We start from the raw sequence: 18,197 nt of genomic DNA on the forward strand, positions 1-18,197 counted from the left end.
CTGATATTGCCAGGCAACAGCTACAATAATAGCCTGAAATGTCTGAGAAACCGTCGCCAAGTTTGCATTTACTGCTAATGGACTGCACTCCCCTTTCAATTAAATATAATTCTATTCGCAGTTTAACAGCTAGATCATAATATGTGATAAACGCTCTGGAACCTCATATCCAGCATATGGTAGGAGGTTACAAACTTGCGTGCTTTAAACTTGAAATAGCATAGGTGAGGAATGAAAACGGCATACGGATTTCCAATCTCAATGTACATAATAGCAAACATTGTAAAACAAGAACTTCACAGCTAACAAGAAGAGATACGTAGAGTTAGTTGTAAGAAAGAATGATTTTCGATATTTGCGTTTTGTAAAATTCCTCTAAATCCCATAGCATTGTTGCATACGACGTAGCCTACTCCTTTCACATTACATTGACTTTTAGGTCAATAACACACAACACTTTGTATTATCCACCACTCCTATTTATGGCACGTCTGCAAACATGAAATTCTTACTCCTGCAAATCCAAAGCAATAGGACTATATAGCTAAAATATTAGCAGGCGGCTGTTTCTGCAGTCCTAACTCTAATACTTTTCTTCCACCTTTATAACTCTACACAGTGGTCAGTGGACACACACACACACACACACACACACACCCGTATTAAATACGAGGGTCCAAATGACAACTGTTTTCAGTGTAGGCGGAAATAGACAAGCGTATTGATTGTATGATTCATGGCCCCCTGCGAAGCTATCCCTCCAGTGCTCCACCGCTCCAAATGAAGAGTGGTGGCTGGTGTATCGCGATTCTGATGAGGTCTCTTATTAGATATTTTTCTCCTTATTGTACCATTATCAACAATTGTGTAAAGTCATACTGTACCCTCAGTAGTCATTCTTCATCATATTTAGATGAACACATGTAGTACAACTGTACAAACCTGGCAAACAAACAATTCATATAAAAAAGTCTGAGATTAAAGCCCTGAGGTTCTGGAGATGAAGTAAAATGTTTGAACACAGCTCTGCCCCTTGAGTTCTACATCTCATTTGCTCTCTGCACACCTCACCTGGCTCGGTACATGACCATAATCCTCCCTAATCTCCATACGTTTGCTGTGAGAAAAGGTCACCTGGTGAGGAATGGTAACAAAACAAAGATTCTCACTACCTGACCGAATGATCCTGGATTAACAAACCCAAAATGATGTTCCATTTTTAAGATTTGTAAACAGCATTGTTCAGTGAGAGAACCTGCCAAATGTGTTTCTAACATTACAGTTAGAGATGGGATTTCAGAAATCTTACACGATTCTTAAAATTAATACTCAACAAAATTGCTGTAACTAGGATGTTGAGAGAATTTAACTTACAACTCAATGTCCTGGGTTACTGGCCAAACATTCATGACATTTTTGTTTCTTTTTAAAAAAAAAAAACGTAAAGTCTGTTCTAATAAATCTGTTTTAAAAAAACCTCAAATCTTTTTACACTGTTTATTTGCAATTATTTCTCCTTTTCCCCTTCTCTTCCTCTTCACTCATGCACTTTCACTTGACAAACGTGTGTGGGCAAAAGGTACAGAGCATTACCCTGTGTGTTCCTCCGTTGAACTCTGAACAGACAGGCAAATGAGGAGAATCACATGGAAGATAATCACACCACCAACAGTTTTACAAACACCCCTTATGGGGAGTAAGAAGTATTTATATTTCACAATAGTTTAACTAAAAAAATAATAAAAGGGACAGTGGTAGCTCAGTGGTTAAGGTACTTGACTTGTAATTGGCAGGTTGCTGGTTCAAGCTCCACCATTGCCAAGTTGTTGGGCCCCTGAGCAAGGCCCTTAACCCTCAGTTGCTCAAGTTGTACTCAGTCATAATTGTAAGGTGTGTTGGATAAAAGTGTCAGGTAAATGTGAAAAGGGTGCAGTGCCATTTGCGGTTGTTGTCATGCAGAAATAGAGGCTACTTAGTTTAAAATAGATCCTCCTCACAGTGGTCAGGGGCCTGTAGGTGGTCCCAGAATCAGAACAGGTGCCCCTTCTTTGCCTTCAGCAAACACAACAGTGCCCTCTTCTGGCTGCCTGCACAACAGCCCATGGAGCACTGACAAAAACAATGGTACCTCGGGGCAGTTTGGACTCAGTTCACTGTGCCCCAGAGGATCTGCAGTGAACTTTTCACCCTTTAAAATAACCCTAACCCTACAACATAGAGCAACAAGCACAAATAGTAAGTAGTCATAGTATCAAGATTTGACCAAACATTATGACACTTTGGCTCTCAAGATTAATAAATACCTTAATGGTTTTTGCTTCTGGAATATACTTCAAAATAATTAAGAATAATAAATATTTGGTAATAGAATCCATAAATGTGTCTGTGTGTAAAAGCACCCTGGAGGTGAAATGAGGCGGTCACTGGGGTGCTGGTAATCATGCTACAACTGACAGCTGTCACTCAGCTGTCATTCTTGAGTGGGTGTGCCTCTCGCAGCATATCACCAGCCTACAGGTGGTAATTGTCTCCAGCTGAGGCAGAGCTGCTGGGACGATGTGCACTTGCGCACACGTCCTACTGACACCTTTGTTAAACTCTGACCTCTCTTCAATGCCCAACTGCAAAAGGCAAATTGCTTAAACTGGGAGGAGCAGACCAGCTGTTCTTAGCCTTAGCACTAAATCTTGCAGAAGCCAGTTTACTGGCTGCTGATTCTGACTCTTGGTCTCCAGAAAGAGGACAGGGAAGCAGTGATTTAGTCTTTAATGCTCAGCAAATAGCAAATTTTTAAAATTTGATCTAGGATTATTTAGATGCTCTATTATTAAGCACTTATTATTAGCCACTAGAGAGAGTGTTCTAAGAGCTGCCTTATCATGGTGTGCTAGTGAGTGCAACATGACACCTTCATGAATCTCAGCTGAGTGATGAAAAGCTGGGTGCTGGAGCACAGGCACTCATAACCAACTAACCCAAAACAGAAAAGCAGTACAAGTTCACAAAAAATAATTAACAGGGACATAGAATGAATAGTGCATCCTGAGCTATTTTTAAAAGATGCCTGATAAATATAGACAGTGTATCCCAAGATAATCAGATTCTCTGAGTATACCAAAATTTCATCCATGTGCTTCTCTGCAAACCATACACGCATACCTACATACATACATACATACATACATACATACATACTGCCAAGTGTATCCCTTAGCCAGACTACGCTCTTTACCTATGCCTATAGCTGCAGGACCACATGTCTATCACTATGGCAGCTGTCATTCAAGAAAGAAGTCTATATGTGAATAAGCAGGAAATGCTTTATGCACCCAAGACAAAATTCCACAGCTATTTCTTTCGTCTGCAAGGACCCTTCAGGTCACCATGGAAAAGAGTTTATTATTAGATACAATCAACTATAGTCCTAATGTCCTTACCACATCCTATAATTTCTCAGTCTGTGTTGTTTTAATCTGTCTCCGTTTCAGTTTTCACTTCCTGTGGTATTAAGAAGAAAATTAATCTGTTTCACCTCACATCAATTTATGTCATTGATCACATCCATAAACCTAATATTGGCATACAACCAAGCATCAATTACTTCTTCCTAGAAGCACAAAGTAAGAACATGATTTTTAACCATTTAGTGAACATTTTAAGCATGGAGTGAGCTTTTTGGATGACTGATGACTTACAAATTACATAATTATATTTTTGAGTGCATTATGGAAGACTTCATATTCAGACATTTAAGTAATATTTTGTGATTTCACTTTTTAGGGAAAAATTTCATCATTTATCCCCTTCTGAAAAACATTCCACTTCAGGCATTTTCAGCCCTCCTACACTGAGCAAGTCAGATATGCTTGAGTTTAAGGGTTTTGCTACACAGACAAATTTAGAATGAGTTCGGAACAAGTTAATTTAAATTTACAGATAATTTAGATCAAACACTTATTCCTGCCACCAGCAGAACAGCATGGTGTAGTACAGCCTCGTTCCAGTTACGCTCAGTGCAAAGGGCTAATCGTCTTTCTGTGCACACCCTTCTCCACCCACTCTAGGGTCAAATAATTCAGAATAAGTCATTGATGGGATTGCTCTCAAATCCTGAGTATTGTCAAGGAAGAAAAACAGTTAAAGTGTTTGCCAGTGTGTCAGTCTCTCCATCAGTTTAGAATCATTCTAGTTTAGGGGCTAACCTCAAGGTCTATCACGATGAAGCCGCGGGAGGCAGAGGTTGTTCTCTACTGGGAGAACGAATGCCCAAAGCCTCTGTGGAGCTGCAGCTGCAAGACAATCTAAACAGAGTAAAGCAAAGAAGTGAATTTTCAAAATTTTTTAAAAGGGTTTATTATCTCAAACCTGTATAATGTTGTACATCATCAAAACACAAGAACAGCTTTTTTCAGCTTCAGAAAAGATTTTTTATAAGAGAAAAAATACAGCATTAGAGAGGAATGTTTAGCTCCTAGAAAGGCAAAAACACCTAAAAGCATAAAGGAAAGTGACAGACTTAAATTCATGTGGAACCGTCAAAAATACACACTCCAGTAAAATTTAAACCAGGCTTCTAAAAATACCCTAAAGTGTGAACAATCAGCAAGTCAAAACATCACTAAGTGGCAAGGTATCTGGATTCTAATGATTACTTTTAGAGGTCTTTTCATGTGCCTACATCACTAACACAGCGGTTGAGAACGTTCACAGGACCCCTGGATCACCAGATGGGTTGCTGAGGTCATTAGGTCATCGGTGAGAGAAGAGCGAGGACTCTCCGTGCTCCGGGCACAGCCAGCGGATGGCTCACTTCCCATTCACACCAGAGCGACCCACGCGACTGCATGATAGTGGGAAAGGCATGATAGTGGGAAAGGCATGATAGTGGGAAAGGCATGATAGTGGGAAAGGCTGGTGCAGACAAAAAGAGAGGGACAGAATGACAGAGCACGAGGGGAAAGGGGCAAGAGAGGAAAAGAGATGTGGCGAAGGGAAGGATGAAGGGTGTAATAGAAAAGAAAAGAGATGGAGGGTCAAGACAGTCTACATAAGAAACCGTACAGGATGTATATCTAAATGTGGCAACCAAAAGGAAGAAAGAGGAGACACATCTAAACTGTGGTAAACAACACCCATTTGCAAACACACCACACACATAAAGATAAAGCGAATTGTCCACTGCTTTTGACTGTGTCGGCTGGTTCATGCACTTAGCCAAAGTATGCAAAATATAATTCATTTGAATAAGGAAAAACGAGGATTGTATTTAGCTGTTAAAAAGCTCCATTCTGCGGTGGCGATTGATCTTGGTGCCGGCAGTGCACACGAACAGGGAAAGGAGAGCAAAGTACAAACCTTGTCAAGTAGTAAAGTCTAATGTTTATTAGTTAAGAGTTCTTGGGGAAGTGGACATTAATACACGTTTAAGTCTATTAGTGCGTGATCATCTACCAAACCACACACACACACACACACACACACACACACACATAGCCACATGCAACCCACACTTTCCAATCAACTTTGGAGCTCATTAAAGTTTTACAGTGGAAGTATTTGGCAGTTGACCACCTCATCCCACTACATCTCAGGCCAGGCACCCTGTAATGGTTCAGCCCACACCGAAGCAGCATAGTGCACCCAGGCTGCACTTAGCCAAGTACTGAAGACTCCATTTCTTCATTAGCATTGTTCAGCACAATGCAGAGCAATAAGAGCATTTGTGTTTGGAAAATTATTCTAATATTATTATTATAATTATTATAATTAGCTACACTATGACATGGATCACTCTCACCATTGCATTGTGCTCTTTATGACCCCAGTTGTATGCCAGTGCAGTCATAAACTAGCATTTCCTGGCCTCCTGAGTCATACAATAGTCTCCATGAAAAATGGCCCGACCCTATGCTTTGCTAAGCATGTTCATGAGAGCACTGTGCTCACTATCAGCTCGCCCAGGTGCCTCCTGCCATTTCCTCTTTCTCTCACTCTGCTGCTGGATGTCCCATGAGGGAGCCCCAGCACGTGACTGCAGCCGACCTCGGCCAGGGAGAGTGAATGAATACCCCAGAGGCCACCCTGCAGGACCTGCCATCAGTACTTTAATATAAGCATTAGATTACATGCTAGAATTATAAATTGCTTAAGCCATTACTGCAAGTCATGCTTTTAAAGTTTTTTCCCCCTTAATGACCAATGTCGTCTAAAAGCACTTTTAAATATGTTGTTGCCAGAAATAAACCACTCTTTGTCCTTATCCCATAGTATCAGTTTAATGTCCAGCACTGGAATGCTGCAAACCGGGTTCAGCGAGAGCAGCAAGCTGCTGGGGCTTTATTAAAGGATATCTGTTACTGCGGAGAACTCTCCTGCCAGTTTCCTCCAGAGCCTCCACTCAGCCAATCCCCCATTCCTCCTGGCACCCTAGCACCAATTACATGCTACAGTGAATATAGGAAGCTGGAAAGGGCAGCCAAAGCATTCTCAAACAGCTCTCTAGAAGATACTTTGTTTCAAAACAAACTATCAGTCAGGTCAAGCCTGAAGTATAGGAAGTTTAGGTCAAGCCTGGAATTGGTATTGAAAGAAGAGTTCGTTCAAGTCCCCAAAGCCTGGCCCCTGGATCATATTTTAGAAGTAACACACAGTACTATTTGTTTATGTATTAGCAAACAATGTACTGTATAGTTATGCATTAAACTTTGAAACTGTATGTACTGTTGGTCTACTCACTGTTGATTGTTTTCTCATATTTTCCAGGGATGTGAGGGTTCTTTCATATATTTCAATTTTCATTAAAATCTCAAGGGTAAGTTCTTTGCACTTCAGTATTTTAATAAGCTCAATAAAGCCTACCATTTGTATATGCTGTAATGAAAGATACTTGCACCTGAACTGAGGAATCAAGTCTTGTCCACCATGCTGTAATGAGGAGTTTGGTACCACATCTTGGCTATGAAACAGACAAAATTTATAAAGCTGTACAAACCTTGCATGCATAGTAATTGTTAGTGCCAGATTCTTAGTCTTCACCACCAGTAGTTAAGAGGCTTTACAGTCCATTACTGAGCACACAAAGTGTGCAATGAAAAGCTCCACATCATATCTTGCCTGTTATATGCAGACTGAACTACTCCTAAGTGGAAGTGAGATTGAGATCGTCTTAAACTTTCAAAATCTACATTTATAATGTGCACTTTATAAGTGAACCAGATTTTCACAGCACAGAGACTTACAGCAACAATGTAGGAAGACACAAAGTCATACCATAGACTTATAACAGTTATTACTGTAGTGTTACAATATGGAGAGAAAAAAAAAAAAAAAAAGAACAACCACCCTGAACACTAATCTGAACACTAAACTGAACATTGCATTTTCTAGGCAACAACTAGGAGACAGTATTTAGCTGGTTTACATAGGCCAAATGTGGGACTGGAGCTTCCCTAAAGGTTTTTCATCTGGCAGCCATTTAATTTCAACCAACACATTAACCATGAAAGCATGTTTGGCTGATCTGGTCCATGCAGATAATTAATATGCCATTCAAATCCCAAACAAGTGCACTCTTTCGTGGAAGTCAGACAGAGCAGTGACAAGCACTTTGAATAGAGTTGGGTATTGTTGTGTTCAAGTTTTAGAGACATTTGTCCAGTCATAATTAAGAGCCTGTCAAATCTTCTACACTTACAAATACAGACAAGAAGACGTTGGTCTTTGGGTACCTTTACCTATTTGCTTAATTTATTTACCCTCTTATAAGCATTTGTCTATGAGCACTATGTAAAGGGACCTGTTTTACTACTTAAGTTCTCCTCTGAAGTGCCTCTTGGTTCATCCTGCAAAATAAAACAGGAGGGACTACAGGACCATCAGAAAAGAAAATCCTCTGTAAACCTCACAATATGCTGACAATTGCCAAAGCCTACAACTCAGAAAGCAATGAAGAGAAGATAGCCGAGGAGAGTTGGTCGTACAGGTTATCCCAGAAATAGCAAAAATGGTTCAAAGTGAAAGACATTTGCAAGGAAGAATGGTGTAAAATCTAGATAATTCCAATGGGTAAAGAAACTACTTCTTGTAATGGTACTGTGCAGCCCTAATATGTAAAATGTGGGATATTTGCTCTTTAAGAGGTTGTCTCCAGAGACAGAATGCAATGATGAAAGAGAAAGGCAGGGTGGCCCGGCGTCTCTAAACAGGCAGAGCTGCAGTGATTAGAGAGAGCTGTGGATTGGGATCTATGCCCCCAGCTAAAAAGAGACAGAGGAAGAACAAAAATCAATATGTTTGAATGCCAACAGGAGATGGGTCTAATGCTGTCTGAAACACAAAAACACATTCAAGCACCAACTGTTCTCACTTCCAGAAACAGAATTACAGCCATTCTATTTTACGTATAGATTTTTTTAATGAGCCTCAGCTAAAAGTGACTGGGTTATCGTGTTTGACAGGGAGGGCTATAGGAAAGTGAATTAGTCCATTTGGGGCTAGTGAAGTGCACCTCCCCGAGATACACCCATGACCCTTCACAAGCCACCCTCAAACATTAGGCCTTTTCCTGAGTGCTGGAGTGTCTGTGGATGTCATTTCATGTTCCCTGAAGGAATCTTCAGCCCACCCTCCGCAAACAGGCAGCCAGGTGTCTAATGGCTCCTTACTGGAGGTGGAATTTTGTGGATGGACAGTAGCTGGCTTTCAGTCCAGCAGCGTTCGTCCGCACGTAGCCTGCTGTGGGAGAAGAGCCGTCAGGCTGAAATTCATCGGCAGTGTAGCCAGAAACTCCTAGAACATCGAGGGCGATGAGACCGTCTCGCCATATGAGCGGAAGGAAAAATTGCGCAGGAGCTCAGAATTATTTTTTGTTCCACTGCTGCCCCCTGCTGGACAAATTCATATTAGATTTTTTTAAAGACGAAAAACAATTAGAAAAGAAAAGTTCTCGAACGAACTTTGTTGGCTTGACAAAGCGATTAAAAAGATTTTTAAAGGCTGTTTGGGTGTTTTAACATTGAGAAACTACTAAATACTGTTAAATGATGTTAAACGCTGTGTAAACGTAAAATGAAATCCTGAAATACTTTTGAAATCCTGAAAAACTAAGATTAGGTTAAACGCTGTTAACACGTTAAATGAAATCCTAATATTCTGTTGACACCCTAAATTCTGTTAAATGATGTTTAACACTTTTTAACCGTAAAATGTAATCCTGAAATAATGTTACAGCTTGTCAATTGCTGTTTAAACATGAAATGTAATTTGCTGGGGTAGTTGTCACTGAGGGCTATTTGTCTGATGGGGTAGTTGTTGAGGGACATTTGGCTTTGGGGGTTATTTAGATGTTGGGGTAGTTTTGGTTGAAGGGTTAATTAGCTGGGGGCTATTTCACTGTCAGGGCAGTTTTGGGTGCTTATTATTTAGCTGATGGAGTAGTTGTTGAGGGGTATTTAGCTGATGCAGTAGTTGTTGAGAAGTATTTAGCTGTTGGGGTACTTATGGTTGAGGGGTTATTTTGCAGATGGGGTAGTTATTGAGGGCAATCTGGCTGATGTGGTAGTTGTTAAGGGGCTGTGTGGGGTAAGAAGGGTTGAGGGGTAATTGGGTGTGGGGTAGTTGAGACTGAGGGGTTATTTAGCTGTTGGGGTAATTTGGGTGGATGGTTAATGGGCTGTGGGATAGTTGAGGTTGTGTGGTATATAGGTGTGGGGCTAACTAGCTGTGAGTTGAGGCTAACTGCTTGTGAGGTAATTGAGTGTATGTGGTCATTTAGCTGTGAAACAGTTTTGTTTGAGGAGTTATTTGGCTGTTGGGGTTACATTTGGTTTGAGAGGTAATTGGCTGTAGGGTAGTTGAGACTGAGGGATTATTTATTGAGCAGTGGTAGCTCAGTGGTTAAGGTAGATCAGTAATCAGAAGGTTGCCTTTTCAAGCCCTACCACTGCCAAGTTGCCACTGTTGGGCCCCAGAGCAAGAACCTTCAATTGCTCAAGGTGTATTCAGACATACTTGTAAGTTGCGTTGGATAAAAGCATCGGCTAAAAAACCTGGAAATGTAAAGTTAGCTCTTGAGATAGTTGTGGCTGAGGGGTTATTTAGCTCTAATATGGTTTGAGGCAGAGGGGATATTTATGTCAAGGCAGTGGTAGCTGAGTGGTTAAGGTACTTGACTTGTAATTGGAAGGTTGCTGGTTTAAGCCCCGCCACTGTTGGGCCTTAATCCTCAATTGCTCAAGCTGTATTCAGTCATAATTATAAATCACTTTGGATAAAAGTGTCAGCTAAATGTATGTTTTGTGATTGAGGACTATTTGGCTGTGGAGGGTAATTAGGGTTGAGGGGTACATTAGGGTGAAGGTTGTTTAGCTGTCCATGGTAGAGGGAATGAGGAAGAGTAGTGAATCCATGAATGTGTTCTGTGAATGTGGCCTACTATGATATCATAGAAGTTTCATTTACAAACTGTTCATTCCCAATGGATAAATGAAAACCTTTCTGAGCAGTCATGCAAAAACCGGAAATCCGATATGTCCCAACAGAAACAAGAACACAATCCCTATATTGGAACTACGTTTCTGCCAAATATCATGGTTCTACCATTGAGGGCTGTAAAAAATGTGAAATATTTGAACAGGATAATTATATGGGGCAATAAAAAGAACAGAATGTTGATTGTCAAGCTAACGTAATTATGAGAATATACATGTAACCCACGTTTACATAAAAAATAGCATTATTTACTGAGAAGAGATTTATGTTCCACTTTAGATTCACAATTGTGAATATAATCGAAGCTATTTATTCTCATTTCAGCTATAAACAGGTATACTGTGAAATAAAATAACGTTCTTACAGGACTGTGATGCAATGCAAAATAAGAACATAAGTATAGACAATAAATGTGAAAATACAGATAACACATAGGGCATTGACCAGTTCACAACACAAAGTGGATGTGCAATGGATGTATTATATTGTGATATTTTAACAGATATGCTAATAGCATACAGCAGCCAGTAGACTAAATTAAGAACAAAGTATTGTTAAATGGAATTGCACAGTGTGGCTTTAAGGTCCTGAATGCTTCGGTACCTCTTCCCAGATGGTAGAAGAGAGGAGAGGTTATTTTTGAGGGATTTTTGTTGTAAATGTCCATAATGGAAGAGAGAGGCAGCCCAAATGATCTTTTTGGCTGTCCTCATGGTGAGGATGGTGCCAGGGGGATGAGTTTTCTTCAGGCTCCTCAGGAAGTAGAGTACCTGCTTGGCTTCCTTAGCTATGGCGCTGGTATTGAGGGTCCAGGTAAGGTTCTCTGCTAGATGGACACCAAGGAACTTGCTGGTGACAAGTTCCACATTCAGTATAAAAAAGGTGTCAGTGACTAAATGTTCAATATTTTCTCAGTCTCAGCTGCCCAAATCCTGAAAAATGACACATCAGTCAATGTGTCAGTGCCTAAGATGCGCACTTCCCTGGGTTAAAACGTGTACCATCAAAGCAGGTCCACTGGACATGCATGCTGCTGCCCATTTAAACCTTTTGCCAGGAAGGACTTTCACTGGAGAGGAGGGGGCTGTAGAACTTGAGGTCTAAGCTCCGCCCACCTGCGCTTCAGCTGCTGCTTCAGGGGCTCTGGGGCGAAGCTACACTGAACAGCCTGATGGGACAGATCCCACACAGCCTCCGGGCCCAGGGCAAATATGGAAGCAGCTAGCTGGTACTCCTGAGAGAGGTCAGTACAGAACACCCCCTTATCGTCCGTCTGAAGGGAAGAGTTGAAAAGGAGAGTTGAAGGCACGCTCAGTAATTTCAAACCCTCAAGCACTGGTTCATCCCAAGAAAGAGAAAAGATGGCCTTACACAAAGCACGCAGGGGTGTCCCCGATCATACCAGTACTGGAAATGGTGCTTGTCATATGAAGGTACAGTCTGATCCTTGACATTAGACGTCAAACACAGCTCTGTAAAGGAAGGTGGAGAGTAAAGCAAAAGCATTCATTCTGAGTCTCTAGAAACACTGAAATAGGAGTGCATTTTCTCAAAGCCACAGTGTGTGCCTTTTTTTAAAACCAAAAAGAAAAGTTGATCACTGAAACAGGTAAAAAAAATAATTAAAAAATTAAAATATATGACAGAACACCTGCAATTACAAACATACAGAATGTTATGAAACCTGCAATTTGAAAAATATCAACAAAAACAACAATGAGTATTAGTCACCTATAGGAATCTTTTGCTTGCAAACTTTATCCACAAGGCTATCTGAACCTCCAACTTCAGGATGCAAAAATGTGCCATGTCCAATTCTGTCAGGAGGCAAGTTCAACAGTATCTCAGACTCCTCCTTCTGAGAAGGAACCTGAAACAACATGGACATATACTGCAACCTAGTTGAGTCTTCTAAGAACTTCTAAGCAATAGAAATGTTTAATACTATTGTATTGTATAGTGTTGTGGTCATACCTCAGACAAATGTAATGCCAGCTTAAGCCCACTGTTTCTGGCCCTCTGGAGGGCTGGGAGCATATCTTTTCCATTGCACACCTTTTAAATACCAACATAAAACATTTTTTAAACAAAATTTAAAACAGTAATGCTTATGGTCTGTACTGCAAGGCCATATACATTCTGAAAGAAATGAACTCCACTGACAGCAGGGTCGCCGCTGAGGTCCAGCCCCAGCACCAAACCGTCGCTGGACAGCATGAAGTCCTCGGCAAGCTTCACCGTCTCCATAGCTACACGAGGGCCATTTCTGCGATCCACAGACACTAGAAATCTGTTTGAGAAAAATGATCCTGAAAACTAGCACCTTTAATGGAGATTTAAGTTAAGGTATTTCTAAGATGGCATTGCACAGTACTTTGTTTTGGAAAGAGTTACTAACCTGACATCTATGTCAACTTCATCTTGCTTACTCTGACGGATGGCTTCAATGATTGTTTCAACATATCTCGTCTTAGACAGACCTTGACAAAAAGGCAGGGTAAATCGTTATAAATAACAACATGTATCAAAAGGGATGAACTCATTAATGAATGAAGGCTGCATATACCTCATGAGCATTCTGGAGTCTACTCATAAAACCCTAGCTACCTGATTTAGCTTCTTCTCGGGGCGTGCTGCGCAATTCCAGATACTTAACGCCATCTGTAGCAAACTCCCGAACAACATCCTTAGTAACCTGTTGAAGTAAAAGATAGCTCACCAAATCTTTCACCAGGCTTCAACTCTGAACGTCAAAGCAAGAAAGATTTACTTACTTACCATTAGGATATCCTCCTCTGAGTCAACAAGTTGATGAATCACTTTGAACATCTGGAAGCATCTGTGACAGAGGACAAGCAACACCAGCAGTATTGTCTTATTTAGTGCATTATTTGTCTGCTCAGAATTTCAGTTGCTCACTTAATGTTTTTCTGCCTGTATTAGAATTCAGTTTTCTCTCAAACATTTGCTCTTATTGTTAGAATGATGGAGTGAACATCTTTTACAATCCATGACGACATATGTGGATTGGATCCACACACTTTTTTTTTCTGACCCCTAGATTTAAAAGAACTGAGACTCTATACTAATATAATTGTATTTGCTGCCGTTAGCTGGTGTTGGTGAAAGTACGTACTCTTCCAGGGTTCGTCGCTGGCCGCTGCTAATGGCAGTCATACTGTGCTCGATGTTGAGATGCGGCTTGCGAGCAATGAGCTTCTTCATAGTTGCAAAGCTGACAGAGCCATTGAGATGCGCATGGAGTTCCTATAAGTCAAAAATAATTATCAGCCACGCTGCTAAATCTTAATCGTTTCATTAATTAGCTACTCCATAAACTAGCTAAATGTGTGGCTTGACCTGAGCCATTCATTTTCATCTTGATTGGCAGCTAGCTAGCTACCTGTCTAACTAAATTAGATAGCCAATCTGCAACTTACTTCAAGCAGCAAAGATTAGCTAGGTTAGCTAACCTAGCTTGTATTCGCTAAGGTCACTTACCGCTTTAGGCAAATGTCGGTAGAAGGTATCGGCGTCGGTCTCCATTCCTGCTCCTATGTTTTGTTGTTGCTGTTATTGTTACTGTTTGTGTTACCCGAGTGTCACGTTCGCTGTTCCTTCTGCACACTCAGTCCAACCTTCATGGGACTTTTACTCCGCGCTGAGTTTTATAAGGAGAAAGGATGAAGACTGGATCACCAGAGTGCTCGCCATATATACCCAGTTTTTACCCCAAAAGCAGAATAGAATTGCATTTGTAAAATTAAATTAAAAACATTTTAGACTATTGACAAGTTTATATAAGTCTATAAAGCACATGGCCTAATTTTAGCTAGATACTGAACATAACCTCTTACTTTACACACTCACTTCCCACTTCTAGAACAGAGTAACTAATGATAGGGAACTCCTGACCATCTATCGGTCAGGAGGAGGAACTGCACACTACATTCAGTCGTTTTTCTTTTCCCATAAATAAATCTTGAGGAACACTTGTTGGCTTTCCGCCGCTGAACTCGACTAGCTTGCTGGATTTATTTTCCAAACAGATATAACACGGATCGTTTTACAAGCTGCGCCAGAATTCCAGCATTCAAACTCTTCCGAAAAAAACGATTTTTGTTCATTATTGCCCACCTTTATTTATTTGTCCGTAATGGTGCATTCAACAGATACATTTCTAACTGATATTATTAAAAAACAACAAAGAAATTAATTATACACATACAAAAATGTAACTAAAAATGTAAGCTCATTTTAACATCTGGAAACAAGTTTGCATAGGTTACTGGCAGATTAAAGGCTACATCAGGACATACTTCAATAAACAGAAAACAGATTACAAGTGAAGGAAAAAAAATCATTAAGTAGCCTATGTACCTATGATCATTATCAATTGATCAACTGAAACAACAAAATTACAATGGCTCAGTTTCAGAACTCTTATAGCAAACATTTGATCTCATTTTGAGTGAGCCACACAGTACTTAATCAATTACAGCATCTTTTACATGTATTAAAGCCATTACCACTAACCCTGAGACTAAGGGATCAAATTATTTTGCAAGGAATGTGTTGTTTCAGAATCTGTTTTTATGCTTAAGCAAATTATTGATCAGGAAAGTTAAGAAACATCTGATCCTAGATCCTCTCTCTCACCCTAAAGCTTTGTGTACATGGGTTTAGTTCACATGACATCACACTTTTCAGTTGACTGTTTGAGATCTTCAAGAGTGGTCTGGGCTTTGTCTTTCAGCTCGTCAATATCAATATTTTGAATGTTGGTCAGCTGACCCAGGAAAGAGTCCTGGTTCTCCTCCTCCTCGTTGTCCTCAGCGATCATCTTAGCCAGCTCCAAAGGGAGCTCCACGTCTTTGCCTGCCACCTCAATCTGAGTTTTATCTATCATGCTCTTGGGGTGGAGAAACCCACGCAGGTGGGTGAAGGACAGAGTTAGCATCATACAGGGAAAAGATTATGATATACACATATATAAGGCCAAAAGTGAGGCAATTTCAGCATGTCACTCTTAATCTGGGTTGGTGTGAGCTACCTTGTGTTATGTAGTGCTACCTACCTTTGGCAGCCTATATTTATCCCTAAGGTGGGTCCTAACTGTGGCTCTCTCTGCCTTCTTCTGAACAAAGTTGGCATCTCGCTCCATCCTAAGTGAACATGATGTGTTTCATAGAGTTAACAGCTGGAATGCCTTGTATTCTGAGGTGGCACCAAAAAGTAAATGCCACAAATAAATTTTTTGTTTCCTGTAATTCTGACATTTTAAGCATATTTTTCTGTCATTCAGTGTGGAGCAAATGCAATCCGAGAAAACATAGTGTGACTCGATCCAGAAAATGCATGTGAAGGAAAGAAAGCTGTTTGGGTATTTCTGGAAAGAAGTCATAGCTGAAGTCAGGTCTAAACATGGTCACAGAGGGCAATGTGGCTGTATTGATTGAAACTAAGGCGAACTGTAAATGAAAACCACCTTTCCAGAAGCCTCCTTATATTACATATGATTCTATTTTTGCATCGTATACCGAAAAAGATGTGCCAGACCCGCAAAATGTATTATTTTGTTTAAAGTTCCAGTTATTTTAAGTTATAGGTGTCGGCTACACGTTAACAATTAACTCTATACAGTTGTTTTTATGCATTCTTTAAAAACAGCAAACTTTAAAAATGCCCCGTCATTGAATGAATGTCCTTAAATGAAGATGAATGTCTTTAAGTGTTAGCTACCTACCTGTGATCCCAGTGCGCACCCAAAGTATTGAGGTCTCCCGCGTGTTTCTCGACATTTTCTCTCCAGAAACCTAAAGTAAATACGGGCAAAATTACACTTACTTTTCCTCGGCCAGCTGTTGTTGATATTGAACGAACTCTTCCTGCGTCATCCCTTTTGCTCCTGCCACGGACTTCTCATCTTCGGGTTTTTCCTCCGCAAGACCGCCACTGATATCCTTAAACTTCTCCCCTAATACGTGTTTCACTATGAACGCCATCGTTCCTCTTACGTTAAGCAAGTCTTCACTTTGCAACCAAGAAATCGGAAAACTTCGTTAACTGTAGTTTTGGTCTGCACTGTAATGAATCAACTGAGTAAGACAGAATAAGCGTCCTTCCTTTTTTCTTTATGCAGGCTTCCGAGAGCTACGTTTTCAGCACCGGATTCTTATGGACAGCTCCTGCTCAGCGCAAGTAAGTATGCTGCTCGTTTACTGCTCGTTTCCCTCTTTATATGAATCAAAGGTGTGCTATTCAGTTACACATGACGCCGCTACCACCGTCGCACCTCGTGACTTTGACTTTGCGCTTCCCTTAACAGATTAGTTTTGGAGATGTTGAATATGATTCTCAATACACTATTAAAACACCGGATAAAATTCCAATAACAGTGTTTTAATGTTGGTCTGTCTTAACGGGACTGGAATCGTGTAATTCGGTTAATTTACTGTGGTATCTTAGTAGAAATAAAAGCTATGCTATCCAGCGCCATCAGGTGGCAATAGTTACTGCTAGTAATTGAATAACAGCCACATCATTTTCTGGTACCCTACCGAAGACGATGCCGATGATTCTGGAGCTGCTAGCCTGTAAAGAAAGTAAATATTCAACACACTCATCAGTCTACTATTTTGTCAAGTAACTCATGATTACATTGACCTACTTGTTAGTTTTCTTAACGCTTTGGTTGCCACGTTTATTACACTTTGGCATAACAGGACATAGAAGTGCAAAACAGTGTACAGAACAACATAACCTGCATTTGTTTCCATGTAGATTACATCTTTTCAGCTACAATAAAGGGACAGTTTGAATTAAAATGTATACGTTTAGACCCTGTTATGTTTCCTGTAGCCATCATAAGTTGTACTATTTAAAGACTGTAAATATGAGAAGGAAAAAAAAAACAAACAAAAAACCCCAAAAGCTTGCCGATGCCTAATGACCCACAATGACTGGCCTGTGGACACTAGTAACTGATGAGTAATCTAGCCCATTCCTTTCACTTTCACAAACATTTCTAACATGATCTGCACCTTCCATGCACAGGATAAGGCTTGCACATATTCTGCTTTAAAGACACTAGTTAGAGAGATGCATGGTCTTTAGCTTGCATGACCTCCTGTTATTTAAAAAAAAAAAACACACCACATATTATTAGAAAAGTAGCAGAAGCTAGTGACTACCATGAATTGCTAGATCCTCTCCCAACACGGACCATAAACAGGGAAGTACAACGATTTGCAAATAGAATTTGCAACATCCACCGCGTATTAAAATATTAAATCATTTGGTTTATATTTAAAGCATAAAACTGCTCTCCTTATTTTATTAGAACACCAACCCTGTATCAACAATCACTCATATTACAGACTATTTTGACTAGGTTTGAGTGATTTACCAACCAAAACTATACTGACTGGATGAATAACAAAAACTGTTTTGCAATAATTAGTCTGTACAAGACTGCAAAACAATATGCAAGAATTTAGTTTCTAAGTGCAAGGCTATATGCAAGACTATACTTTTCTAACTGTGCACATATCAAGTGTTCCCAGTTAAAAAATTTAAAAAGTGGGAGGTCAGTGTGGGTTTGACAGAAGCACACATACAGGGTATGAAAAGCCCATGCTGCATGCTTTTCACCTTGGCCCCAGTCCCACTGACATGCTTTGGGCCCTACTGTTTTGAGAAGGCATGAA

The 18,197-nt window shown here is 40.3% G+C and overlaps 2 protein-coding genes across 2 annotated transcripts; both read right to left on the minus strand.

Annotated features, from left to right (window-relative positions):
• Window positions 1-10,775: 10,775 nt before the first annotated feature.
• On the minus strand, window positions 10,776-14,357 carry adal (adenosine deaminase-like). The gene is made up of 10 exons (XM_027013881.2): window positions 13,990-14,357; window positions 13,625-13,755; window positions 13,267-13,327; window positions 13,096-13,183; window positions 12,887-12,968; window positions 12,652-12,778; window positions 12,463-12,543; window positions 12,220-12,358; window positions 11,860-11,960; window positions 10,776-11,761 (listed from the first exon to the last, which is right to left on the minus strand). Exons 1-10 carry the CDS (start codon window positions 14,032-14,034, stop codon window positions 11,555-11,557), a joined length of 1,062 nt encoding a protein of 353 aa, XP_026869682.2. The 5' UTR covers window positions 14,035-14,357; the 3' UTR covers window positions 10,776-11,554.
• A 408-nt stretch (window positions 14,358-14,765) lies between these two features.
• cplx3a (complexin 3a) lies at window positions 14,766-16,493 on the minus strand. The gene is made up of 3 exons (XM_027013921.2): window positions 16,336-16,493; window positions 15,566-15,653; window positions 14,766-15,400 (listed from the first exon to the last, which is right to left on the minus strand). The coding sequence occupies exons 1-3, from the start codon at window positions 16,491-16,493 to the stop codon at window positions 15,176-15,178; spliced, it is 471 nt and encodes a 156-aa protein (XP_026869722.2). The 3' UTR covers window positions 14,766-15,175.
• Between the last annotated feature and the right edge of the window lie 1,704 nt (window positions 16,494-18,197).

This window comes from Electrophorus electricus, chromosome 12 (genome assembly GCF_013358815.1).
Source record: "Electrophorus electricus isolate fEleEle1 chromosome 12, fEleEle1.pri, whole genome shotgun sequence".
Lineage (NCBI taxonomy): Eukaryota > Metazoa > Chordata > Actinopteri > Gymnotiformes > Gymnotidae > Electrophorus > Electrophorus electricus.